Below are 27,920 nucleotides of genomic sequence, written 5' to 3'. Positions count from 1 at the left end.
GATTAGATTAAAAGTCTGCTCTGAGTAATACTGTGTGACGGGCTTATCCCACAGTGGGGGTGCACTACAAATCATTTTGCCTGGCTGCTCCAAAACCGCACAGGTCCTTTCTTCCCCTCTCACGCTCTGCAGTGTTTTCCCCACTGCCTGTCAATCATTCTCCCTCTCTCGCACCCTCCTGGCCAGCACAGTAACCAGAGGTCTCCAACAAGGTAAGGACCGACCTCGGGCTGCTCAGCTTCAACACACCTGCATTTATGAGGCTATAGTGTTTAGATCGGATGTTCTTGTTAGTCAAAGTAAGAAGCAAAGTTTTTTATTGGTTCATAATATCTAGGCAAAGTGATTTAGAAAAAAATCTTTGTTTTAAAAATTGTACATAGAATGTACATTACATTCATAGCTAGCGCAAACTGATGGAGGTATAAATGTTTGTCCATGTCTGCACGGATGTGACTGTATATTGTACCCTTTTTTTATCTCTACTGTTCAGTTCAATTATATACCAGGGGTGTCAAAACTTATCTGAAAGTCAGTGTGGAGTTTTTGTTTTAGCCCAGAACTAACACACCTGATTCTACTTATCAAGGTCTTGATTGAAGACTGTGATTAGTTAAACAGTTAAATGAGGTGTTGTAGTGCTAGGCTAATACAAAAACCTGCACCCATACTGGCCCTTTTTTTGGACAAGATTGCATAACCCTGTTGTAGACATAATGGTTTGACTGCCTGGCATTAGTAATCACACTATAAAAGCCTCACAAGGTTTAATCACATTCTGCTTAAAATAATGGAACTGGAAACATATGTTAATACAAGCTCATCCTAATCTAAGAACAGGTGCTGTGAGTTTATACCCAGTAGTGAGCAATTAGTGATTGAATGCTTAACTAATAAATATATTCTATTAGTGACCTTATACAGACACCTGGAGCTCGCTACAATGCGTTCAGTTAGAAGCACTCTTCACCCTTACTGTCTCAGTGTAGAATAAGAGTAGAAGTACTTAGTGTAGAATAAGATGAATGTTCAGAATCACTCTGAACCGTACTCTGTGCACAATGTTTGGAGCTGTCATGACTTGTGGATTTTAATAGGAACATAACAGTGTATAAGGGATGGTGCTTTCAGATATATCCTGTGCTTAGTACTGTTAGCTGCTTCTTAGTGGTGTTATCAAAGCTGTTTGATTTCCAGCTGAGAAGGCTTGTGTTTTGTCATGATGATGATGAAAAAGAGTCACATAGGCACCAGGAGCACAGAGACAGTACAGCACTGGACATGTGAATTGTTGGCATACTGCTGTCCTTGATGCACTATGATTTGAAGCGTACTGCCTATATGGAGGCGTGCCTTATCTTCCATGCTACATCTTTGAAGGGGTAGTATGGTCTAGTGGCTACATTTGCAGGGTGCTATGGTATCACATGCCCAGTTTGTAGGGGACTTTAATGTCCTGCAAACACTGTGCTCAAGTGAAAGGCTTTTAAGGCTGGTGAATCAAAATTAGCTCAACGTAAAAACCTGGTCCAGTCTCTGTAGATCATAAAGATCAGAGGGGATTTGTGTAACTGGATTAATACAAGGCAAAACTTTTTGTTATCTAGGGAAAATATCCACTTTAAAGCAATGTGTGACAGCCGTATTGTTAAACCCACGATACAAAATACAGATGGTTCGATTTATTGATTGATTAATTGGTGATGAAGGCTCCTCTGAAGCACTCAGAAGATTTTGAATGAATCATTTGAATGAGTCCAGTATAATGCTTTTTCATATAATTTTGTGTCATTCTAGCACAAGAAAATAAGAATTGTCATGGGCAAAACTTTCATTAATAGTTTAATTAAATTGAAATAATTAGAAAACAACAAATTTAAGCTTCATACCATATGATTGGTAGGCCCTCTGTGCCAGTTTATAGTAACTTTGTCTGTAGAAGTTGTCATTACAGTCAACATACAACATTCGTGTTTGACAAGTGAATGTGATAAATTGTTTTTTAAAGACACTCTCATTACCCATGAACATCAGAGAGGATCCCTTTAACACGATTTAGACAAAGCTGAACTCATGACCATAGAATATGAAGACTCATGCTTGTATTTATCATGGACTCCTCTGTGTTGGATATGTGATAAATCTAAAACAAAAGCAAGACTATTACGCTTACAATAGCCAAACTGTTTTGCACAAAGTAACTGCTCTCTTCATTGCTACCACAGTTTGTGAAGCTGTAGTAAGAATCTGAAGAAATGGCTGCTGTTGTAAGTAAATATTTCTATATTTTACAAACTCTTACTTGTTTATGAATATATGAAAATGTGAACAGTAAAGCAAACAAGTGACATATGGTATGACAATTACATTGTAAAGTCTTTGTAAGGGAAGACACTGCATATAATGCTATAAAATGTAAAAGAAGGTACAAATAATTTGAGTTGGTGGGTTTGGTCCTGCTCATTTGAACCTTCTGTGAACCCACAACCCAACTGTTTACTTCTAAGGTAGATTAGTTATTTGCTAGAATAATGCATGTGTCCATGCTTCTAAATATTGCTGGTCACAACTCAATTTTCCATGGCACACAAATCTTGTTTTTTAGCTTTGATGGTATTGTTAGGTGTACGATGAAGTCACAAGAATTACCTCCTAATCTCATTTTTCGGAGAGGGTTTAACCTTGCTTTCTCAAACTCATGTGAGTGAGATTAGAGGTCTCTCAGCGTGGAACTCATTGATCTGCATGAAAAGAGGCCCCAGCCTCTGGCCCAGCCTAGGAATTAGGTTATTTTTTGGCTGTGATGATTTTCATTCTGGCAAGGCATTTGCTCATTAGTGCTCCTGAACTTCTCATGGGTCTGGCTGTCTGTTTCTGCCCAGACCGGAACGTTCCGTATGGTGTCAGAGGAGGAGCAGGCCCTTCGGGGCAAGCTGGAGCATCTCACTGTGAAGGACCATGGGCCTGTGTTCGGGCCCTGTGCCAAGCTGCCAGACCACACTGTGCAGAAGGTATATGCTGTTTCTGCACTGCATAGATGCGCTCATTCTATTATGTATTATGTTGAAAGATGTTAAACTACTGTTAATTGGAATTAACAGTAATAAAAAGTGAAGCATATATATGCAATAATTTTACAAAAGGTTAGCGTTTAGATATTATCAGTATGAGTAATAACGTTGGCTTTTTTATCATTTAAATAATATTTTATCTTACTTAGATTTTCATCCTATTATGTCAGCTTATTCTCAATCTTTATTACGTTACCCTGTGCCACTCTGTACAACTCGGATATGCTTCTTTTCTTCCGACATCGACACCTGACAGTCTTTGCCTGTTGCCAACTGCAGGCGAAGGACGAGCTTAACGAGACTGAAGAGAAACGCGTGTCCGCCGTAAAGGAGCTGCGCACCATAATCAAAGAAAACGCGGACATTGATGATCTGACGAAAGGCGTGCACGATACGTTTGGGGACAAACCCGACTCTCTCCTCCTGAGGTTCATCCGCGCCCGAAAAAACGACGTGAACAGGTCCTATGAGCTCATGAAGGGTACGTACCACCCACTATAGCCTAATTTGTTTACACGAATAGCCAACCAATGTCATTGACCGAAACCACTAACATTATAAAAATATTATATTGAACAGATTCATGTAATTGCATCTTTTTCCCCCGGAAATACCCAGATTGAACGGTTTTTATATAAGGATGGTTTCCTCTCCAGGAAAAAATTGTGGTTGGTCTTCACTATGCAATAAGCATACTCCTGAAAGGTCTTTGCCATGCCTTGTGTGTGATTCAGGGGCAATTGTGTAACATACAAAAGAATCGCTTTTTGTCTTCTGTTTTGTATTCTTACATCCTGCCCATCTCATGGAAATGAGAAAAAAAGTGTTGCTCATTAATTGGGGCTTTTTAAAAACTCTTGAGTGTTGGACATTGTGTTGACAACAAAGAAGCTCTTTGTAGACAAATAGGGCAGGTTATGTTTGTGACGGCCTGACAGGGGCGTTGGGGGAAGCAGAGGAACGGGGTATGCTTTGATCGCCCGGGGCTCCTACAAAAACTCAAATCACAGGAGCTACTGGAACCTCATGCATTTACGCTCAGTTCCGGGGAAAAATATGACAGATAGACTTGTTCACATCAGTGAGCTTTGCCAACATGAAAGTGGGACCTCAATGGAGAAAGGGGAACGGCATGTGAAAAACGCTCACGCCGGCAGCTAATTGGTCCTTGTGGAAGGCTACAGCACTGAATAGCAACGGGCTGGAAAACAAGGGAGACAGGGGTGCCATTGTGCTTGTCCACCATGCAAAACGCACTGCAGTAATGTAACAGACTGGCCTAAATACTACAGTTAGGCTTTTTTGGGGGGGTTTCACTGAGGTCCCCCCATGACCCGTCCATCGCTGTGGTCACTGTACCGCCCCACCCCCCTGCAGGTTATGTGCGCTTCAGGCAGCAGTATCCCGAGCTGTTTGAAAACCTGACCCCAGAAGCTGTGCGCAGCACCATCGAGGCTGGCTACCCTGGCATCCTACCAACCAGGGACAAGCACGGCCGTGTGGTGCTGCTCTTCAACATCGAAAACTGGGACTATGAGGAGATCACCTTCGATGAGGTGGGGGGCCCGACATAAAGCTTTAGGAGTCTCTGTTCATGCTTGAAAACAAATCACATTGAGCACAACAACGACAAATACATTATGTTTTATAATGGCTGCTAGGAGTCAAGGCTCATGGATTGCAGAGATGCATGTGCCCACTAGACATGGCCAAATCTTTGTGATATTGCACGCAACCCTTTGTGTTCTGCAGATCCTGCGCGCTTACTGTGTCATCCTCGAGAAGCTTCTAGAGAACGAGGAGACTCAGATCAATGGCTTCTGCATCATCGAGAACTTCAAGGGCTTCACCATGCAGCAGGCCTCTGGCATCAAACCCACTGAGCTCAAGAAAATGGTGGACATGCTGCAGGTGAGACCACGGAACTGCTCATGCCATTACATCAACACATCTTTTCAGGTGATGCTTTTACCCTGCCTGAGCTCTGTAGAGACTAATAAAGGAGACGTGTGGTTTCTCTCTTGTGAGCAGGACTCCTTCCCAGCCCGTTTCAAGGCAGTCCATTTCATCCATCAGCCCTGGTACTTCACTACCACCTTCAACGCAGCCAAACCCCTCATGAAGAGCAAACTGCTGGACAGGGTGAGAGTATGAACATGGATGCAGTTACCACTATCAAACTCATCATTGGAGAGAATGCTATTTAGCCCTTTTAGCAACATTCTACTTATTGATATGCCTTAATGTTCACAGAGCACGACATACCACCTGTCATAATTAGCCATGGTGGCATATTAAATAAGCTTTTCGCATGCCCTTGTTTCTAGATATTCATTCACGGCGAAGAGCTGGATAACTACTTTAAGGAGTTCGAGGCCGATATCCTCCCGTCTGATTTTGACGGGAATGCCCCCAGTTATGACGGCAAGGCAGCGGCTTCAAAGCTATTTGGATCTGAGGACACCGCCCTCTAATCACTATCCCCACAAAACAATGCTGTGATTCATAGACTCTGGAAAAACACACAACAATGTATAGGAGATTGTTACTTTTAGAGCAGGAGCACTCAACCCTGGTCCTGGAGGGTCTCTGATTGTGAATATGCTTGATTGGGGCTCCCCAGGACCAAAGCTGAACAGCTCACATTTTAGATGATGTCTTATGTAAGTATTCAAGATACCTTGTTGTTTTAAGAGGTTAATTTATGCCATGCAGGTGTTCACATAACAAAGTTGGACAAACCTTAGTAGAGGCTCCACTGTGTCTCCAAAACTGGCTATAAACATGGAAAAAGACAAAGAAGGAAAAGAAGGGACCTGGATCTGGGACTCTTGGGTTGTAGGAAAGAGGGCAGGCATTCCACATATCTTCATCCCTCCACAATATTGTCCAATAGTATTAATTCAACGTGGTAAGTGACACTGCATGGGACCTCTTTCCCAACTGTTAAGTCTCACTGCAGGTTGGTTCTGATATGTTGAGCAATCCTTGATTTAGGACTCCTCTGTTCTTGTGTAGGTTTGCTTTGAATGTGCACCTCTGACTGATCCCCCTCCCCCTTCTGCTTGTTTTGATGGAATGTGGCAGTCCTGTCCGTAACAGGCCCAGTGCCTCCTGAATCATCACTTCCTGCTACACTGCAGGTAGAAATATGCAAAATGAAGGCAAAAAAATTTAGGACTTTTTTATTGATAACTGAAAAGCAGTATTACCCCTGTTGTATTTTCTGTAGTCTTATAAGAGTGATATCAAAAAGATGTCACAAAGACACAATGTTTACAATGAAATGTTTATAAAACCTGGTTATCTGTACTTCGTAAATGGTGAATTTCATTTGTTTCAATTGAACCATTTTTCTTTAAAGTGAACATTCAACCTTAAATAATTAATCACAAAGTATTTCATTTCCCTAAATTAAAGCTGTAGTCAGAAACAGTAGATTTGTTACCTGCGGGGTCTTTCCATTATCCCATCATAAATCGCATATTGTATTGCACAACTATCACAGCACTGGTGTATCAACCCTCCACAGATTACATATAGTATGAGTGAGTGGGAGTAGAACGGCAGTGGGCGAGGCAAGGTTAATTCTGCTTTAAAAGCAGGATATATAAGGTGAATTCTAGTGCTCATAACCACTGGAGTAATTATTCATCCTATATAAAAAAAAAAACACTGCCAACATGGACTAGAAATATTTGATGGGCCACTTTCAGTAAAGTTTTGATATTTCCATTTTGTTACTTCATTTAGCAAGCCAGTTAATTTCCCATAAATACAATGAATCATTATACTATTTAACAGACTGAAAAACAACGGTGTTTTGAACTAACTTATGCACTGTAGAGCAATGCTTTTCACCAAGTTCGGCTGTCGTTTCCACATATTTTGGCCACCAGAGGGCTCTGTGGTTATTTTTTCAGATGTACAAATGAGAATTACATATAAAAACAGACCAAATGCCTTTCTAGTACGAAAGCCTGAAGCCCTTGCTTTTTTTGTTGTTGCCATGATTCAACCTTCAACACAAATTCCTTATAGGTTATAAGTGGGTTACTGCCATTTTTAAATGCATGAGGATTTTAAATGAAAAATATATATTTCAAACTGCACATAAAATAAGATCAGGAAATATCATGATCATGTTTCCAACCCTCCTTCATTACCAGTGGAGCTTCTTGGTAACATTAAAGTCTTCAGGCTCACTGCATACCACACCAAGGCTCAGTACGGATGAAATTGTCATTCATTAGATAAGCTTCATGAATTACAACTAATCTCAAGAAAATCATTTCTTTATATGATTATATACAGCCTAAAATTGGCTATATACAGACACTATACCAGAAAACTTCCAATTGGGCACCCAAACAGATTCAGATTAATCACAAATAATTTCTTGGTATCATGAAGGTAGACAGAATAAAAACGTGACACAAATATACAAGAAAATAATTTATTTTGAAACACAATTTTTTTTTTCCTTAAAATATTACATCACTCACCATTGTTTTTACCCCCCAACAAAACCACACAAGTGAGCTGGATGTGTACTGTAATGGTTACAACAGTGTCAAATTATATTTTTATGACCAAAAAAATGAAGCATACATTTATATGTATTGTAAACACAAAAAAATTAAAGCTATAAATGTTAATGGAGCAAACAATGATAAAATAAATCACTGTGTTTGACTCTGGAAAAACCCTGCTCCAATACCTCAGTGAAATCTGTGCTGAAATTTGGAGATGTCCAGGACAGTGCAGAAGGCGTTCTTATTTTTTTAAAATTCTTTTTTTTTTTTTTTTAATGGGTCAAATTAACCTTCCAAAATAGACCTGTAACTCACCTCAGTCTCCACTGGTGACATGAGTGGGGTTTGTCAAGTGCTGGTAAGAAGTGTATAAATCACAGTTCTTAGTTTTTAAACTGAAGGAACCAGATGTTGATATACCAATTATAGCAAATGCTCCCTCTAGTTCCCTGGCAACCTCAAATGGTACAAATCCAATCATTTGGTTATCAAACATTAAATGGTCTGTATGAAATACCAGAAATATCATCTGGAATACATTTAGAATGATGGTCCCTTGTATAAAATTCCAGATGAATAATAGTGGCAGTCAAGAAAATAATTTTCACCACTTTCATGTGTTAATTGGAACATAGTATCACACGATGACAACTTTTTAGAAACTGAACTAACATTTTGGAAACCACTTATATATGAAGTAAATCAAACTGCACGTATTTTACATTTTCAATGTTAACATTTGAGTCAAGAAGTTTCCACAATTTTTCCCCCCAAGAACAGTTTCCTTTAGATTAATTGAAAAAATCAATTTAACAATATTATCCACAATCACCAACACACTGCCTCTGGTCCCCAATGTACATGTTCACCGAGTAAGTATTCATCAAAGTCCCAAAATCTCCATTTTTCCACATTACAGTGATGGCTGACATTTAATTCAACGACTGAGTGGTGATATGATGGAAACATACACCCATAACTTGTCTGAACTTGCACTCCAAAGCATACACACATAGAATAACATAACAATAATAAAATATAAAACCATAAAAAATTAAGTCTGAGGACAACACATCTTGTTGGAACTAGCCTGAAGCAGAGATATACATCCAAAATTTGTATTTTTGTGCAAAGTTGAATGAAAAAAGGCATAATGCATTTCTCTATAACAGGAAGTACAGGAAAGCCTTGCTTTGTGCTGGTATAAGAGCAAGTAAGTTTTAATCTGCTTGGTCATTTCAGAGCCATACCATAAAATATCAAATAAAATGACCTCACTGACAGACTACGGTTATTCAGTTTACAAACTGAAAGCATATTTTAATTCAGTTTGCTAGTAAAACTTGGGTGTGAAAACCTGCTCCAGTCAATTGTCTTTATGTAACTAGGAGGCACCTGGCAAACTCTGTCCTATATGTATCTTCAGTCAACAGTTCCACTGCTTGACCGTAGAGGGCGGTGCTGCTACACAGAAGAACACAGTCAGTCTATTGTGGTAAATGCAGCAGTGTGGAAGTACAAATTCAGAGTAACCTAAAGCAAAGTGTGATATAATTATGCAAGACTCAAACATCCTGACACTGAGACAGGAAATGGGCTGTCAATCAGGCCAAGCAGATTAAAGAGATTAGAAGCTGGCTGCTCCTTACAGAAGGTCCATATCTGCTTTAAAAATTCTCCAAAAATCTTTTTTTTCCCCATGGTGCATTGTTGTTACTGTTGCCACACTGAAGATCATTGCTGTAAACTGAATATTGTTTTATTCAACTTTAATATACAAAATGAAAAATGCTATATCACATTTACAGAAACCATTCGGTTCAGACTGCTGTAAAATCAGAGAACGGAGGACCTTCACTAAACTTGCAGATCCATCTATAAGCCAGAAATACCTTCTTTTTTTGGTTTTACACAATAGATTGTCTAAGTGCTTATCCCTCTTCTTCTTTCAGACACATCCGATCAACGTAACATGTGTGAGGGGAGGAGTAAGGTACAATAAAGTTACCCTTTCACGTATACATAAAACGAAACAAAGGCATTAAGACACGGTACGTAATACATATAAGCGATCTCTCCAGAAAGTAACCTGGGAGCTGACGTCCGCAGGGAGACGCTGGCAGTAAACAACAGCCCCTGCCGTTCAGGCTATCAGCAGAGAATTACACATCTCCAAACCAGGACACAGCACGTGAGGCCAGCCATGGGGGAAAACGGCGGCTTTTCTACACACGCTACCGCTAACGCTTATCTCCGATAACCACGCGCGCGGCTCAGCACTTCACTGCCGAGCCTCCAGTTCGGGGCCTTGGATCCACTACTAATTCGTTCACTAAACAGATGGAAATGCCCTCCCGTAACGACATTCAAATACATCACAGTGTCTCTCTTATTATCACCAACGGACATTCCGGTACATGCCGACACAGCCTACTGCAAAACACGAGTTTGTCGAGGCATGCATTCCACACTAAAAAAAAAAAAAAAAAAAAAAAGTGTGGTTTTCTGAAGGATTTGACAGATGGGGAGTTCTGGAATTAAGTTCAGGGACATTTTTCCGCTTCTTGGAAGTTCTAGAAAAGAAATGAATGCGTTTACGGCCAAAAACGGGCCATTTACATCTCCACACCGGCAGACACTTTATAACCGCTCAACATATTAACAGCTGATTTAAGAAGTTTTTCCAATGCGATCCCTGTTAAAACGTCTGTTCTTGAAAAGGACTAATATAATTCAGCCAATTTAGTTGGTCATACTAGGTTAAGCCAAATGTTTAAGCACAGGTCTGAATCCACTGATGCATCTACAGCCAGTGCCATAATGCACCGCACAGCCCCATGTAAGAGACGGATGTTGGTTCAGGAAGAGGCACCGATGGTTCAAATTAAGTGCTGACACGTGTTGTACATTACTTCTGACTGTAGACGAACAGCCTGCGAGATTAAACTAAATCACGTGTAGGATTGATTTTCCTTAGAGAAAGCCTCCCTTCGACAGTCTTCAGGCTGGTATGACAGTACCCTGTACACTGCAGCAAGCTGAGGACCCACACGCCACTCCTGTTACTTCCGACACAGAACCGAGCTGGATGTTCGATGGAGCCCTTAAGCACAGAGCAAAAAGGAGGGAAAATAATAAAAAATAGAATAAGGTTTGAGGCAAATTTGATGCAATGATCCATGGGAGGACAAGGGGATCACTGCAGTTTTTAAACCCATTTGGGTTTAAGATACTCTCCCTCTCGCACATTCTCCAAATCACATCAACTTTACTACTGCAATTCAAACCAAAATCTCTAAATCAGTAAAAATCCGAACAAAACAATTAATGATCGAAAAATAAACGAAGTTTTTCCAATACTTATAAAAAAAAGGTGCACGTAAAATAAAATGTGGCATATAAAGTATAAAGTATAAAGTGCATTTTAAGCGTGATTTAAGCGCGATTTGGGACAAACTGCAGAGATAAACGGAATGCCCATGGACCCGGTTAGCTGCGAGCACAGTTCAGGCCTGGTTACCCACCGGAATCTCCCCTCCCACTGCTTCCAGCCACACGCAGGCGGTGCCTTCAACACTAGCCGGCTACCAGACTCCAAATGGATAGGTTTTTTGTGCAGGGTCCATTACCTGGGTCTTCAATTTGAAATTCTACATAATTGCTCACCCATAATTAAGAGCAAGAACAGGACTAACAGTCTACTCGTGGAAACAGCCCCCACCCCAGTCACAGCCCGAGTGAGGCTGAGGTAATGACCCTGCAGTTAGCACTTAGACCCTGGACTGAACTGTGCAAAACAAACAATAAAACTGCTCTACATGCCATAAAAAAGAGGTAAACCATGAATGGAAAAAGGCCATTCACCCCCTCAATAACCCACATGGTCTTGAATGGTTTAAAGCAGGGGGTGGGGCATTCTAATCCAGGAGTATTGCAGTGCCGTTTCACCCTCATTTGGCTTTGCTTTGTTATTTTGGACAGGAAGTGAACTTATCCTGTACACAAGATGAAAGTCATCTGCAAATTCAAAGGTCTGCAGGTTACTGACCCTCAAGGACTAGGACTGAACATTCCGGTAACAGCCACACGACACTCCAGCCACGTCCAGCAGATCATTCATGCTGTGCGTATTACATAAAGGCATGAAGAGGAGCTCTGTACTGCTGACTCGAAGCCCAGGCCTCAGGTTAGCAGTGAAGAGCCGGCCTGTAGGTCATACATTATGTAAGATGTTTCCCCCGCTCTCGCATTATACTGGGCCAAGCCTGCTGATTGTAGTAGAACGCCATGTCAAAAACCAACCAGCAAAACATTCTGACCATGACCTCCACTCTTCATTTTTAACCAATCAGAGTTCTTACTGAATGTGTCCTTTTCCCTTTGTACACGTGTACATGTGTTAAAAGCAGAGGTTTCCATGATCCAAAAAAACAAAAACAGAACAAAAAAAACAAAAGCAAAAACAGACCGCTGCAGTCCCTTGCTCATAGGCTGAGAGTGGTGAGAAGGCGGAGTCGGTGTGGGGAGTGAAGTGTGGAGCGCGAGGCGGGGGGGTGTGTGGGGGGCGGGGTTAAGGTTTCTCCTCCGAGCAGGGCTTCTCCGGCTGGGTAGCGCTTTGGCACGGCGGTTTCTGCCTCTCCCACTGGCAGATGGCGTTGGTGTAGGCCACGATGACTTTGTCCATCCAGGTGAGCGGCTGCGGGAACAGCACCGCCCCCTCGAAGAAGCCCAGGTGGCCCCCGTGCAGCGTCAGCGCAAAAATGGCGTTGGGCTTCTTTTCTGCGGGGGAGGGGATGGGGGGGGGGGGGGGATAAGTATCGGCAGGGGTGACTTCCACGGGCAGACCGTCCCATTCGTCGGCCGCGGGTCCCGCTGAGTCAGGCAGCCCCGCTACCCGCGCTTCCCGTCTCCACGCAGAGGTGATGGGTGTGACTCGGAAAGCTGACACTGCGCCCGTACCATCAGCACAAACTCTCCAGCCCCCGCCCCCCCCCCCGATACCCAATAACTCTTTGACTGCAGGACTGTCCTTTTCTCGCCGTCTGGCTAATTACAGCACTTAAAGCCAGGCAGCGCAGCTGTGCTTTTCGGGCCTGCGGTGCCTCTGCAGTCAGCTCTCTACGCCAATGGCCTCGCACTCTCTCACCAGCTCACAGCTCTATCATACACATTACGGTGGGAGTTTCTATAGCATTTTATACTTTTATCTTTAAAGGAGAGCAGACCAACCTCCATTTGGCAAAATTTGTTCACTGTACTCAGACAAGGAGACGGCAAAATTCAATCACACTCCAAGACCATCAAGGACATCTTTCAACATATTAAAGAGCGTTGTTTGTTAAATACAGGAATTCTCTTACCGTGTACTGCAAGCTACATGTAATCAGTTCACACTATACCCAGATTATTAATGGGAGACTGTTTTTCAAAACACAATGTCATTGGATTTAGCAGACCGCCTTTCCATTATTGTGGCACGTATAAACTGCGCACACATCGGCAGAAAACTCAATTACCCTCAAGGACACCTGCATGATTCAAACACTTCAATTCAAGTGCCAGTGACCGATTCGAGCCGGCCGTTCCCAGCGTTCAAAATCCTAGCGCTTTCAAAACTTTCCGGCGCTTTCCGAAGGCCCGTGGGAGCCCTGCCACTTTCCCTGCCGTTCCCCTGAGCCAGGTACCCAAACTCCATGCAAACTGGGTTAGTGGGGGAAAAGTGTGACAGCGGAGCCGTAATGGCCGCCTGCGAGAGCCTTCATTTCCCCTGCGCGTGTGACAGAACTGGCACACGCACAGACAGCTGGCGCGCCCAGACACCGGAGCCCTCGGCCCCCGCGGCCGCCGGTGACAGACGTGGCTAATGGCTTGGGCTCGGAGGGCGCAGGAGCATCAGGCGGGCTGGAGCGAATGCTGCGCGTCGGCGTGGAGATGATAAAGGCTAAAAGACGCCGTCTAATTATAGCTGCAGCCAGCTCTCCTACACGAGCCTCCAACAATGTAATTCTCCTGATCATTACAACAATGAGGTAATCCTAAATCCGGCTCAAGGACGTCTGCTGTGCAAGTTAGAAGCACTCTCCACAGTTATTGTGATGACATTTTATTTCTAAATTTTCAATAATTAGTAAGAAATAAAAAGTATGTAAAAAAAAAAGTAACTATTATTGATTATTATTATTCGATGTCAAAGGCAAAGTCTTTGTTGCCTCTTTCACTAAGGCACACTAGAGTCATGAAGGTATGGAAATGCCCCTAACACTTTGGGCCCCTAACAGTAAGAGCTCCTGTGAGGAGGAGCTGACAGGAGGCAGACTCCACCCACCGGCACACAGGCCACTTGAGGAAGGAATCACAGGTGACTCCAACGGTAACAAATAGCGACCCAAAATGAGGGTGGCCCTTATCTGACATTAGACATGAAGTCAGGAGGAGTGTCAGAGGAAGACAGGAGAGCAGAAGAGAGAAAGCGGTGATGAAAGACACATTCCTGAGGGCCCAGAAGGGCTGCTCCGCCCGGCCCGCCCGCTCAGCACACAAAGAAACGGGCATGTCTGCACCTATCCGTGAGCTGTTAGAGGTCCCAGAGAACTAATTACTCACAGGCACATGCATGGGCGTGAGGCATTTGGCTGGGTAGCAATCCAGTGTTGGGACACACGAAGGCTGCCTGGCAACAGGAGCGCCTGGGCGGGGCCGGGAGGGGGAGAGCGCGCGGGCGTCGGGTGCTGGCTTTGGCCCCGTTTGTTTACGACGTCCCGCAGACCGCCTCAGCACAGTCGGAGAGGCGAAGGCCACAACTCACACGTAGCGTCAGGAACGTGCTCAACACCGGGGGAGAATCATTCCTTTCCTTCGGTCCGTCTGTTCAGGCGAGTCACGCCACACATTCCTACCCCAGTCCTGGCTCAGGACTCACATGTGCGCGCTCTATTTTTCCCCTCTGATCTAATGACAGCCGACCCCAGGGGAGCAAAGGTCAAAGGTCGGCCTTCATGCTCTCCTGCCAGGGTGCATCACAGCCCCGCCCGCTCCGCTAACCTTTCCCCACTTCTAGCGCTTACTCCTCTCCCATGGACCAGAACTCGAGTTACCATCATCACAAACACCCCCGCAGAATAAATGACTTCATCACAAAGGGTGACAGTAATGAGAACATGCGGTACCTGCGAGTGTGCGAGGTATCGTCAGCAGGGACTGGTGCACCAGTGGGTCGTCTGCAGAGTTCACCAGTAGCAGCGGCACATTGACCTGTGACAGGCAGGGAATATGCTTAACGTACACATATTACATGATGTTAAATTCGCCGCATTACAGTCACAACTACATTTGAACGCGCATAAAACAAGCATTACTTCAACTGATTAAAAAGCAAATATAAACGGCAAAGATAAGCTGTGAGGATCAGCTGTAACATGATAGGAATTTAAAAAATATAATAAAGGACACCTTACCCGGACAACTTCACTGAGACTTGCTCAAAATAAGGGACACTGGAGCACAAACAGCTCAGAGAAGAAAGACGCTGATTAATGAACAGGGAAAACTGACGTTTCGACGCCTGCCACGTGTTCCTCAGAAGTGTCTTGCCCTGAGCTCAAACCTTCCTCATTTCAGACTACTCCCAGCAAAGACTGTCCTGGCTGCTCAGCACCTATTTAGTCCTCTTTTATATAGCTGGCTTGAAGCGCATTGGGCATCTTTTTCTTTAATGCACTATAAAAATGTCTCTAGACTAGCGTAAGTTTGCTACAATACAACTGCAAAGGGACCAAAAAGAAGGGCAGACACACACACAGCTGAAATAAACGTGCGATGATGTGCCGGTTTTACTCACGTTGTGAATGTAATGCACGCAGCTCTCCTTCTCGTAGTACTCCTTCAGGGAGCCGTGGTCGTGGAATTTTCTAGCAAACGGATATTCAGGCAGATTAGCGCACAGAAAACGGCTTGGCAGCAGGGACGGGAGACCTGTTGTTTTAAATATGCAAACTGTTCGTTGGGACAAGTGCCAACAGTGAAAGGCGACTTCCTGCTGTACTGTGGATACACAGTGCATAAATATGCAGAGAGAGGGAGAGGCAGAGAGAGGGAGTGTGTGTGCATGGAATGCTTTCTAAGAAGAGCAATTCGTACTCGCTAACTTCTGAACTCTAAAACATCCAGAACGGTTAGCGGCAGTCAATGAGGTTAACGCTATCGTTAACACTAATAACCCTAAACGGAGACAGAGGCGGTGGCAGTTAGCGTCTGTCTTGCCGGGCGCGGCCCTTACCTCATGATGTTATCGTCGATCTGCATGAGGGAGGTGGCGGTGTACAGCCGGCTCAGATCGGCGTCCTGCATCTTGCCGGAGCCGGCCCCAAACAGGCTGCCCCTGTCAGACACGGAGAACACAGTCACCCTCCAGCACACGGAGAGAGAGAGAGAGTGCTGCTCTATGTGGACCGGTCTTATCAGCTAGCGCACGCGCTCATTTCACTGCCTCAACACTGTAAACATCCAGCTTTCCAATTCACTACTGCAGCCCAAACGGCTAGCCATTAGCCTCAGATTCAGCGCGAATGAGAGGCTCAGGCTTACGAACTGGCGCGCGGTTATTTTTCTCATCACTCTCCCAGCTGGGAGATGGGTATGCCAAGGGCCAAGGGGGAGGGGGGGGGGGGGGTTGTTGACTAATGTCTCCCAGGCTGCAGGCACGGTGGATCTACCTGTGCGAGAGGATGATCTTCTTCATGTTGTCTGCCATGAGAAAGTTGTAGAACCTTCGGCACTGGTCCCACTGCAGGAAGGTCTCCTGAGCCCTGAGTCGCAACAGAAAAACAGGAAGTGAGCGCTCTGCTCCCCACCGACAGCCTGATAATCCCACGCTTCACTGATGGACGCCTGTGACCGTCTGCACTAGGCTATGCATGTTTGGCTTTGGTACAATTACGTCTGAGGGGGTTAGACCATAACAATTACTGACTGAATACAGATTATAATGCATTTCATTTTTTCCCCCACATACCAGGCATCTTATTTATCATGGACAGCTGAAATGATGCAATCTTGTCACAGCTGAAAACCCCCCAGTGTTACAATAAAATAAATCTGTGCGTACACCCGCATGTTTGGTGAGAAATATGTAGATATGTCCAAGCGACTGTCAAGTCAAGGGATGTAACAGTCTGTCTAGACAGCCCTGAACCAGATTCAACAGATGGTGCCAGTGACGACGGTGATAGAACAAGGGGGGGAAAAAAAAAAACTAGGCTTGCTTTAGCAGTGCCCTACATAGAGGGACTATAAAGCCAGCAGTGGAGGAAACGGTGGGTGCGTCTGCTCCTCTGGCACACAGCCTGCCCTGGCCTGCTGACTCTCCGGAGAGGCTGTTCCACATTCCAGCCAAGAGCGGGGGCCGGACTGTGACCGCTCTGTTCAGGCTGCGGGGGGGCGTGGCCTCGGACAGACACGCCCATCGGCTCAGTTCCAAACCCATAAAGTGTTTTTTGCTTCCAGATTAAAAGTCGCTGTGTCATGCTCTATTTCTGTGAGCCCGTATTAAAGTCAAACAGGTGGTCAGGACATCAAATCCAGTCAGCGTTAGTTTTTTTGGGGAGGTAATAGGCTTAGCTAAAATCAACTTCTATAAAAAAGTCATGGGATAAAATAATTAGCAAATCCACACAAAAATGAATGCCTTTATTTACCTTACATTATTCCATTTGAGAGTTTTACAAAACTAACCGCTTACGATAACCTTACTGAGGTCACAATTCAAAAACCAAAAACTTAATTTGATTAAAACAAAGTACTTCTACTCTGCTTCAGCCTAAAATAGCTGAGAGAAATTCATGCCTGTGGCAATGACAGAACTTTTCATGTTTATGATAAATAGCAACACAGCACTGCTGTTCACATAAGATAGTGCCTTCCTGTACATAGGCTTGAAGCTAACTGAAAACAAACAACCCAAGGCACACAGAATGCCATTTTAACACAGCTGAGGAGTTAAACACTAAATACTTCAGCAAGATGGAAAGCAGCCTCTTGACAGCCTAATGTGGAACTCATGGATTTCATTCTGTCTGTACATACTCCTCTGGTCCCTCCCCTCATCACGGCGTTAGCCAATGGCATGACATATTTGTGCCACAAAAATAGATGTTCTTACACACTTCACGAGACCTTTAACTGGGAACAAACTGCAATTGATTTCACTGCCTAGATAGTTTCACACGCACAGCAACAGCATCTGTAGCAAGTCAAATCACTTTTAAAGCCCAACAGGTAAGAGGAGAAAAACACAGTTAACGGTGTAGCTGCAGGATCGCGCTTTTAAAACTGACAATTGAATTAGCAGTTTAAGGAAAGGAAGTGTTAAATTGATGAAATATCCGTACATCACTAAAAACCAGGTGACTTCCTCCTTGACTTGCACAGAATGAAGAGGCGTGTCTTTTTGTCATGATATTGTTCCAATTACTGTACTACCCAAGATGAGGTTGGTAAGGGGCACTGGACTGGCACAAAACAGTACGCAGGAGAATCAACATGGCATCTCTGCGGGCAGATGGGCACTGCCCAGTGGCCCAGCTCAGACAGACATTGTCCCATCTCCTTCACCTGCTGGGCACTGTAAAAGGGCACTGCACCCCTGAGTGCCTACTGACACTAAAGAGACCCCTTCATACAACACCAAAAGCAACAGTAGCAGGTAGTCAAAACGTACCCTGCAGCCTACTAGGATTCCAGTAAAGTGGTTAGAGCGAAGCAGGAAATGGCAGCATTCAAATTTTCTTGGCAGATATTTTACACAGCACAACCTGCACAGCCTTCGCAAGTAATGGTTCCAATTTTAGTGTATGTGCTGCCAAAGCGTGCACCTTTCACATGTCACCCATTCACACTGCAGCTTATTGGCTGAAAGGATTCCTCTGCACCAGGGCACTGGGCCGGAGCCCTTTTGGCGGTACGGGTGTGGTCCCCGTGTACCCGCTGGCGGCGGGCGGGGGGCTCACCTGAGCGCGCTGTAGCCCTGGCACACGCTGACGCAGCAGAGCACCCGCTCCTGGTTGGCACGGTTCTCTCCCAGGAACTTGCAGACGATGTTCCCGCCCAGGCTGAAGCCCACCACGATGAGCTGGGTCTGGGGGTAGGTCTTCTTAATGTAGCCCACCATGGCCGCAAACTCCCAAGTGCAGCCTGCGAGGGGGGGAGGGGGAGGGGCAGGGGGCGGGGCATGAGACACGGCCGCTCGCGTCCCCTTCCTCGCAGAGAGGGGGGGCTTTGCACCGCCATCTACACATTTTTCTGAAACATTTTCACATAAACAACTCCCCAAGCATTTCAAAGGGTAGATTATTTGGATCAATACATTTACTGGTAGATACTGATGAAACTGAAAGGTGTGCCTATTTTTAAATACACAACACCAAACCCTACCATTTCCCATGCTTTTCCTCCAGTCAATAACTGTTTCTCCATTACGTTGAATTAACATAACATGAATTCCTTTGTGTGGCATGCACAGTTTCTAAGCAGTTTAATAAAAGGACATTACTAAAAATAAATTTACTGTAGCATTATTGTAAAGCAACAAATGGAACAAGTAAACCTAAAGAGGAAAAGGCCCTACCGTAAGTGAACATTCGAGGGGAGGTGAGCTCGATGTTGGGCAAAGCTCCCAGATGATTTAGAACTGCACATCTGTAGCCCTGCTTCTGGGAGTAGTCCACAAACGTGCGGATATAATGCTTCTCACTGTGGTTACCAATTCCAGGACAGATTACCATGGTAACATCATCTGAAAAGAGAAACATGCCACAGTGACTAACAGTACGCTGAGACATTTGCAAGTACCCAAATCATTCAGACAACAAGAGCTCTAGCCATGACGAGGTATGCATGTGTGTATGCAAATGCTCCACCTTAAACAAAGTCAATAGGTGACCTCATGTAGGGGTAAGAAATACGGCTGCAATAACTAATAGGAAAAAGGCACTGGTTTTGACCCACCAGTAAACAGGCGCATGCTTGACTTCATCAGTAAAATCATTTACCATGAATGCAGGCTGAGCCCTATGGATTTGATATTGCTAGTTCATGTCAGGGCTTGGTCATTAGTTGAATATGACAAGGAGTCTACAAGGGCAAAACACAATTGCCTTTGTTCCTCTGGGAATATGGTCATTCCGGTTACCATTTGCCAAGTGTTCAATTACCGCTAACTTTTCACCAGGCGCTAGAGGTTAACCAGCTGCTGCCTGAGGGAGACATGTACAGGGTCTGTGCGTCCATCTTGAATCAACAGGACAGATTCACTTCACGTTCACGGCTGGAAAGACTGATCAAATGGTGACTGAGTACAGTATGTCACTTCCTGTAGCTAGGCTGCTAAAAATGCACTCCCTTCAACGCTATTCTAATACGAGTTGGCGCTCGTGAGGGGTTTTACGTATATTACCGGAATAGTTGGAACCCCCTGTGAGGCGATAAATTTTTGTTTTTACCCTCGGCATGCCGTGGTGCCTGCGTGTGAGGACTGTTAAGATGGGCACGTTTTATTTATCTATCCTAATTCATATGTAAACATGCTGCACATGGGTCTCACGGTGTGGTCTCCAAAGTAATCTCTGGCTGGGGCCACCGAGTGTACTGAAGGAGTAGCACACTTGTGATGTGAAAACACGGGTGAACTGACAATGCAGAATATGGTAAAATAAAAAAAAAGGGAATGACACGGTCAATATTTAGTTAGTGTGTGTTTGCACACGTTACAGTGCTTGCCATACCTGGTAGTGTAGTTTCCATGCTTGCAACACGTCGTATTACATCATGCACAGGAGTTAACATAGTTCCTTCAGAGTAATCCCTAAACGTACCCCCTGGTAGACTTATAGACATATAAAGACTTAACACTTGTGTCCTTTTTCCATGAATATAAGTGCATGAATGCTTCCTCAAGTCCTCCTTACCTCCTGTATGATGGTCCCCCAGTGGTTCAAAGAGGTCAAAGGTTGCTGTAGCCCCGTCCTGCATGGGCAGGTACTTCCTCAGCCCACATGGGTGTGGTGAACTGACCCTGCCCATCTTCCCGTACAGAGCTGTCTGCAAGTGTCCACTTTTGCCCCATAATAGCGGAGGAATGTACCTGAAACAAGCACAACATTGTACTGTTCAGGTATACAGACGAGAAAATGATCGTACTGCTATTGTGACAGCAGAGACACATGACTGGAAATACGTGTGAATTACTGGCTCAGGCTCATTCCGAAAAGACAACAGCATTTTCGTCTGGGCGTTGTAGCTCCTGAAGAATACACAACAGGTCCTTTGAAAGCAGGGAAGGTGCACTGACATTTCTACAGGTCCTGAGAGGGGACAAGTGACTTTTTCGTGTATGCGTTGGACTCGTTCTCTGTTCAAAGATCAAAGTTAGTGTGTCACTGGAATGTTGACAGACCGAACAGATAAGCATGACCTTTAAGCTAAAGAAAAATTCCAAGTTCGCAATCGCGTCACTGGGGAGGGGGGGGAAACGACAAAGCCCAACAACAGCGAGGATTTCCGGGCGCCCATGGAGTTACGCAAAAGTGGGCGGCTCTAGAAAGCCGCACAGCTCCTTCAGTTCACGCATCGCAGCACACAGCGAGTCCACCGTGTGAGCAGTCGAGTCACTACGCATCGCACATTTCACGCTAATCGTTCTGTCAGGTGACCCTAAAGGGCCAGCTCGTCGCCCGCTGCTCTAGCGTGGCCGGCCAATAAATTCGAGGCACTGCAAAACTGGAGCTCTTTAGCGTGCGTATCCCAGCCATCGGCTTTCCGCTCTCTCTCTCTCTCTTGCTCACCTTCAAACACGCGATGGGAAGGGTAGAGCGCTGGTCTCGCATGATAATTCTTTTAGAACGGCGTGGCCTCGAAAATCTCAGCACGATTGTTCTTACTGGTCTCGCCTGTGAATCGCCACGAGCAACAATGCGAAGCTTAGGCTCTCCATAAAACGCTTGATTAAGTAAAAGGTGAGATTTGGGGCCGCTCGCTCAGGGAGGGGGCGGCCAAGGGCAGGCGGATCCAGCAGAGGACACGCGCGGGCCGCCTGGTACAGGCTGTGACGGTAAACAGTCGCAGAGAGCAAAGTGCACGGACATGCCAACTGTTAGGCTATGCCTCGTCTTACCCCAGCTCCCCTGAAGCTGAAACCGCATTACCCGAGCCCTGACCCTCTTACGTTAGAGGACATTCCTGACCTACACATCGTGCCCAGCCAAAAACACCCCTAACAACGAAGCACAATACAGCAAGCTAATTTGTTAAGCTTTCCTGAGAACAGTCATCAAAATGCATTATTACCATGTCTGATAACGTGAATCTATAACGTAATCACGAGGCTCAACTTTTGGAGAGGGGACATGATATAAAGTGCGACATGAATTATGAAAAAACATCACACCTGCGCAGTCATTTCCAACAGTTTGCAGAGATGAATATCCTATATCAAAGTCACTAATCTGATAAGGCTATAATATTCAATGAAAAAAGTCAATAATCAACAGATTGGTTGTGGTGACAAGTTCCCAAGTACTGTGACTGCTTAAGAATTCAAAAAAATGTCTGAAACTGCCATTCAGCCAAGAAAAGTAAGTGGGCAACAATCAAGACAATTTTGTAAGAATTACATAACCAGGCAACCAGTCAGGACACAAGAGGATACCCAGTTTTAATTAAGTCATTTCAAGGTAAGCAAGATTAGATCCAAGCAGAAAATCTCCTTCAGCCCTGTTGGAGGTAAGCATGATTAGAACCACCCAGAAAACCTCATTCTGCCCTGCTGAAGGTAAGCAAGATTAGAACCATCTAGAAAATCTAATTTCGCTCAGCGAAACACGAGACTGATGTAACAAGATTTTCTTTTAATATGCTCTTCAAAGAAATAAAATGATTAAAGACGAAGCTTGGACTAACTACGCGCTCTGGAACATTCTGTAGTGAACACTAAAGGAAGAGACGAGGTCTGGCACGGCTGGCTTATATCGACCTGCCGCACGCGCTCAGTGGAGGGGACTGCTGGACCTCAGCCCTTCTATCTGAGAAGAAGCAGGCAGCGGAAGCGGATGCAGACTCCACCCCAGCTGCTTCTGGCTGACACACCTTGATCTGGCCCAGAGAAGGAAACCTAGGAGGAGGCCTGTCTGCTAGCAGCATGTTGACTTAAAAAAAAAAAAAAAAAAAGTTGAAAGCGGCTCCCCATTTTTGTATCCAGCGTGTCATTTCTGCTCTGCCTGGCCCAGAAACCGTCCATTTGAACATTTTCTCAGGAGGCGGCACGGTGAAACAACAGATAAATACTCTAGAAGTAATCCACTAATCCACCCTGTATTCTGTGGGAGAAAGGCCAGATAAGTATTCTGTTGAAGGTTCATCTTCTGAGCCAGTTTAATACCTTTGAACCAGAGAGAAGGCGGCTTCGTAATCACTTCTGCGAATCAGCCTGCAATGTGGCAACTGCGCTGGAAACAATGGCGTTGCGTAACACCGCCTTGTTTCACTTTAAACAGGGAAGGAATACGAAGAACTACCACAAAAGAGCTACGCAGCACGTGTGTTAAATAACCACTCCAAGGCACTACGGAGAAAAGTACAGAAGACCTGCTGTCTGCTCAGAGAGCAGGCCTACGTCACTAAACAGGAAGCAAATGAACAACATGGATTGCCGACCACTGACATTCATAAATGTTTGTCATGACAATATTCCTTAAAATGCGCCCTTTCATTAGTCCTCGACTGTATTTGCAGAGACCTCTTCATTTCAGACTCACAGTGAACAAATTGGGGAATGCAGTCCAGCAGCTTTACATAGATATATCCAAAGCTGGAACATCCCAAGTCTCTTGCTCGATGGCGATTACTCATTAGTTATAAATAAACACTACCAAACGTTGCATTCATTTTTGCTTCAGACTGATATGATAAACACAGTCAGGCAAATATCACTTAGTTTTTAAGGGAAACCATTGCCTTTTGTAAATAACCATGAATCACTTCAAGATATCAAAACAAACAAGTTAACGTGACAAACACAGGAAAGTCTCCAAAGACAACCACAGCACGCAAAATCCACAAGGGTGCTCATTAAGGAATACAGACCAAATTAAATCATATTCACTGTGTTCACACTAATCTTATTTGATTGCAAATAAATTCATACAATATAATCGCAACATAATATCTTTTAATCCAAAGCTTTTATAGCTGAAAAAGTGTGCAGAATAGAAATAGCTAATTTTCCATCACGTCTCCACATTTCCTCTCAAAACAAGCCATTTTTCAGCAAATTGACCTGTGCCTTCTTTTGGAAGTTGGAGAATTGAAAGCTGTGCTATGCTGTTTAATTATCAATCAGACAGTGCTTACTCTTTGGTCAGGAGTGGACAGGACTTTAAGAGGAAGCGGACGAGGGGGGTGTCCTGGTATGTGAGTTCGGGCGGAGCGGTGGGACTCTTCAGGTTCAAGCAGCGCACGATGACGTACAGCACCGTGGCCACCGCCGCCAGCTTCACCCCGTCAAACATGGCGGGAAGCTCGGGGGAAATGGTGTGCACCTCGGCTTCGTGTGAACTCATGGTGGATCTGAGAGACAGGAAAGTAAACCTTACATTAAACAATCAACGGCTGCAGACAGCGCAAAGCCAGAAAAACAAAACGCAAAACAAAATGAAAGATGGATGTTCTCTAACAATCTCAAATCCATATATAGGAAAAGGAATGAATGTTGGAAACATTCAGTACAAATTGCCACCTGTTTTGACAGCTGTGTGTACTGGAATAATGCACGGACTAAACACGGTTGAATTACTACGTAGGAAGCAACAAGCACAAGCAGACGCCATTCTTTAAACAGGACTTTGCTCACCTCGTGGCTTCACTTCCTGTGTATAAAAATAAGACCTTATCTCATCCACAGTCTTCTTGACCTGTGCAAAGTTTCTGAGTCACAGTGATGTGGTCAAATCTGAAAAAGAAAAAGAAAATTGGTCCTGTTTAATTAAGGAAAAAAATTTAAACAGATATTCTTACAGAACAAATATTCAGTATTAACATTTTACAAATGCACGCCCCATTTTTCTGTAGATTCAGAATACAAACCCTTCTATCATATCATTGAAATTCCATTAAAAATTACCCTTGAACAAATCATCAACAATCAGCAACAAATTAAAACCAAATACTAAATTGCCACCAGTAAAAGAAACAGCTGCATCTACTAGCCTACACTCTGTCGGTCTTCTTGAGCCTCAGAGTAATACAAACGGTACTTCATATTCATTACTCTGAGAAGTATTCTACACAGACATACTAAACCATGCCATAGTCATTACTCTGAGAAGTATTCTACACAGACATACTAAACCATGCCATAGTCATTACTCTGAGAAGTATTCTACACAGACATACTAAACCATGCCATAGTCATCTGTGTTTTATGTAAAATAAATTCCAGGGGACAATGACAATGAAGCAATGGGGAGGAAAAATGGTTAATTGTGGCATTCTGCAAGCCTGGTATTGTCACCTAGCCTGGCAAGGAAAACAGGCAAACATACATTAAGGTAGGAGTTTGTTACACCTCCAGTACGTTCACTTTTTCTCTTGGTAGAAACATCAAAAGGCTCCTTGAATATAAAATTATGTTGTAATTTCAATCAGATGTGACCTAAATGGTTAACTTCACACAAGGCATGGTGAGTTTTAAAAGAATTAAGTCTACCTCAAAGTCACCCCGACTATCATGCCCAGTTTACAGCATGGTCCTATCTCCCTGGCAATCCCCGTACAACCCTCAAACAATATCTCCAAGTAAGGCCGTCTCATATCACATTTTTAAAAATCCATTGAGGTTTATCTTTATGAGGATACAGAGCTAGGCAACATTTTATAAGACCTCTAGCGTACATGGTGAAAGAACTGATATTCGTACATCTTAAAAGACCAATCTGCTATTCAACAAGTAAATCATGCTCTCAAACAGGAATTGAACAGAATGTTCTGACCAAACATCAAAATTTGCAGAAGTGGCATGCTACAGTCTACCAACACCCTATAGTGCTAGTGACTTACAAGGATTAAAAGGATCAAATATCCTCATTCTGTCTTCAATACACTATAGATCTGATCAATTTTCTTCAGAACTCAAACTATACGCTACATACATAAATGAAATAAACAGCAGGCCTTCAACTCACTCTACCCACAGTTGTCTCCTATTATTCTCCACAGTGCCACACTGAATATTGAGGCACTGGCTATAGAAACAAGTTTTAACCAGTTACCTCACTGCAAGATTAACACAAAGTATTCAAAGCAACCTTTTTTGACAAGACATTAGATCTGTCTGACCGCCTCTTAAGGAGAAAGCAGTGACCGAAGAAGACGCATTATTGTTCAAGAACCTTGTCTCACGAAATAGTTACTGTTCATATATGGTACAAATTTACTTATATTGGTACAAATACTGGCTTGTACCAGTATAATTTAACTTGGCTATGCAATTTTAGCGACCTGTGAAAAGCAAAAAAAAAGAAAAAGTCGAGCATGAAACTGAAGTATCTTTCACGTTTTCAAAATACATTTATGCTAACAACTCGTAGCAGAAAATAAAACAAATACACATAAAATAAAACCATGTCTCTTACAGATTTGGAACATTTTTTAAAAACATGTAACAATGTCTCAAAACAACAAGCCCTGTCGTGCACGTGAGAAGACAAGTTGGGTTCTAGAACTAACGCCAAAAATCGTACATGCTCGTAAAAGTTTCTCGGGAGAAGTATCCATTTTCAAAATTATGCTTGGCCACTGACACCAGACATGCAATTTACAAAGACGAATGAAGAGACGAATGACAGCTCTGCGTCTAGTAGTCAGCAATAAAACTACGTACCTGCATGTTTTAGGTGGCCAGCAAGCCTATAGAAATGGCCTCCGAGATCTTTGGTGACACACCTCGAACTGTCAAAACCACACAGAAACCAAGTGCTTCTTAGCGTCTGGAGGCGTAACCCGCCTCTTGTTTGTGTGTTCAGCTAACAAAATCATCCGGGGTTTGTAGCTATAGCTACCAATTTACAGTAGCACAATCTCGCTCCCTGCTGTAACGTTATTCAAATAAGGAAGTCTGCATAGTCATTTCCCCCACTGTGCAAATGACGTGGCTGGCTTTCTGACCCGTCTAGAAAATACGAAGATTAATAACATTACTTATCGTACCTATGTCCCGACAGAATCTGCTAAACGGCATAAACAAGATCACTCTGGCAAAATAGTTTAACCAAATGAAATACAGGCTAGTTATACCGTTAATTCACAAATCACAGCCTTAGTAAGCAAGCCAACGTAGCTATTTTACACTAGTAAGGTTGGCATGCAAATGAGTAACTTAATTCGCCAGAAAATACAAGGCGTTTTCTCTGTCAGCTGAGCAGCGAAAAATGGCCAACACGCTAGATGCATTAATTGGAATGTCTAACGTTAGCTAACAAGTGTGGTAAGGAAAATTATTGCAGCAAAAATCTCTGGCCAGCATTCCAACGATAGTTAACGTCCAGGTACTGTTCAGATCGCTATAGCTAGAATAACGTTAGATGTCCACCTGGCGGTACAGGAAAACGTTATTAGATATCCACCGTGTTACTCAACAGAAAGGGCCCAAAACCGACTAGACTACACTATAACGTTAGACTACTTAATATTGGCTATCCCTACAAAGCCGAAGCACTGCTAACAAACGAACAACATAAGATCACCATTATTCATGCAATTCACCGCTGCCTAATAATTAGCTATCGATAGCTAACCACTTAAAATAACGTACACACGTTTTGTGCGTTGGTCAACATATAGCCTGTAGCAAACTTAAATGTTTGCAATCTTAATATCAAGCATGCTAAACCAATTACCCAAACTGAGGAAAATGAAAACGAGAATACTGGACTATCACATTAAGATGTTTTCAGATAACGTTGCAACTAACGTTACCTTAACGGGCTAACGTTAGCTTGCTAGTTAGCTAGCTCGTAGCTCCGCTCCGAGTTCAGCACGATACAAAATACACCCACACAAAATATACCTGGCTCTCCCTCACGGATTTCAGACCTCGATCCGTGTCTTTCCATGCGGTTTTCTTTCATATGTTGATAGCGCCATTGTTAGCCATTTCTAGATTCCAGAAGGCATTTGTGTACTCTCAATTTACGGAGACATGCAGAGACATGATGCCTTGGCTTTACCCGCTAGCTACAACCTCTCCCATTCTGATGCCGACCTTTTTTAA

The 27,920-nt window shown here is 43.8% G+C and overlaps 2 protein-coding genes across 3 annotated transcripts; one reads left to right on the top strand and one right to left on the bottom strand.

The window, feature by feature from the left end:
- Positions 1 to 4: 4 nt before the first annotated feature.
- LOC135255481 (retinaldehyde-binding protein 1-like) lies at positions 5 to 7,853 on the top strand. Its single transcript, XM_064336713.1, has 8 exons — positions 5 to 212; positions 2,226 to 2,267; positions 2,883 to 3,011; positions 3,351 to 3,552; positions 4,449 to 4,627; positions 4,824 to 4,982; positions 5,103 to 5,213; positions 5,399 to 7,853. The coding sequence occupies exons 2-8, from the start codon at positions 2,256 to 2,258 to the stop codon at positions 5,543 to 5,545; spliced, it is 939 nt and encodes a 312-aa protein (XP_064192783.1). The 5' UTR covers positions 5 to 212; positions 2,226 to 2,255; the 3' UTR covers positions 5,546 to 7,853.
- Positions 7,514 to 27,920, bottom strand: abhd2a (abhydrolase domain containing 2, acylglycerol lipase a). 2 transcript variants are annotated; one of them, XM_064336711.1, is made up of 11 exons: positions 27,717 to 27,920; positions 24,504 to 24,602; positions 24,005 to 24,220; positions 20,566 to 20,741; positions 19,227 to 19,394; positions 18,610 to 18,793; positions 16,318 to 16,410; positions 15,882 to 15,983; positions 15,444 to 15,513; positions 14,773 to 14,857; positions 7,514 to 12,385 (listed from the first exon to the last, which is right to left on the bottom strand). In XM_064336711.1, the coding sequence occupies exons 3-11, from the start codon at positions 24,211 to 24,213 to the stop codon at positions 12,177 to 12,179; spliced, it is 1,296 nt and encodes a 431-aa protein (XP_064192781.1). In that variant the 5' UTR covers positions 24,214 to 24,220; positions 24,504 to 24,602; positions 27,717 to 27,920; the 3' UTR covers positions 7,514 to 12,176. The 2 variants fall into 2 exon arrangements, with proteins under 2 accessions (XP_064192781.1, XP_064192782.1); XM_064336712.1 differs by lacking the exon at positions 27,717 to 27,920 and adding an exon at positions 26,532 to 27,003.

This window comes from Anguilla rostrata, chromosome 5 (genome assembly GCF_018555375.3).
Source record: "Anguilla rostrata isolate EN2019 chromosome 5, ASM1855537v3, whole genome shotgun sequence".
Taxonomy (NCBI): domain Eukaryota; kingdom Metazoa; phylum Chordata; class Actinopteri; order Anguilliformes; family Anguillidae; genus Anguilla; species Anguilla rostrata.
The sequence above is the reverse complement of the archived record's forward strand: the minus strand, read 5'-3'. Positions and strand labels throughout refer to the sequence as shown.

Bases quoted from the DNA above. Each gene is read 5' to 3' on its own strand.
- abhd2a (XM_064336711.1), bottom strand. From the start codon at position 24,213: ATGAGTTCACACGAAGCCGAGGTGCACACCATTTCCCCCGAGCTTCCC. The intron at 16,411-18,609 runs GTGAGCCCCCCG...GTTGCGACTCAG, and splicing joins CAGGGCTACAGCGCGCTCAG to GGCTCAGGAGACCTTCCTGC. The intron at 12,386-14,772 runs GTACCGCATGTT...CCTCCCCCGCAG, and splicing joins GATACCTCGCACACTCGCAG to AAAAGAAGCCCAACGCCATT.
- LOC135255481 (XM_064336713.1), top strand. The intron at 3,012-3,350 runs GTATATGCTGTT...TGCCAACTGCAG, and splicing joins CAGACCACACTGTGCAGAAG to GCGAAGGACGAGCTTAACGA. The intron at 4,983-5,102 runs GTGAGACCACGG...TCTTGTGAGCAG, and splicing joins AAATGGTGGACATGCTGCAG to GACTCCTTCCCAGCCCGTTT.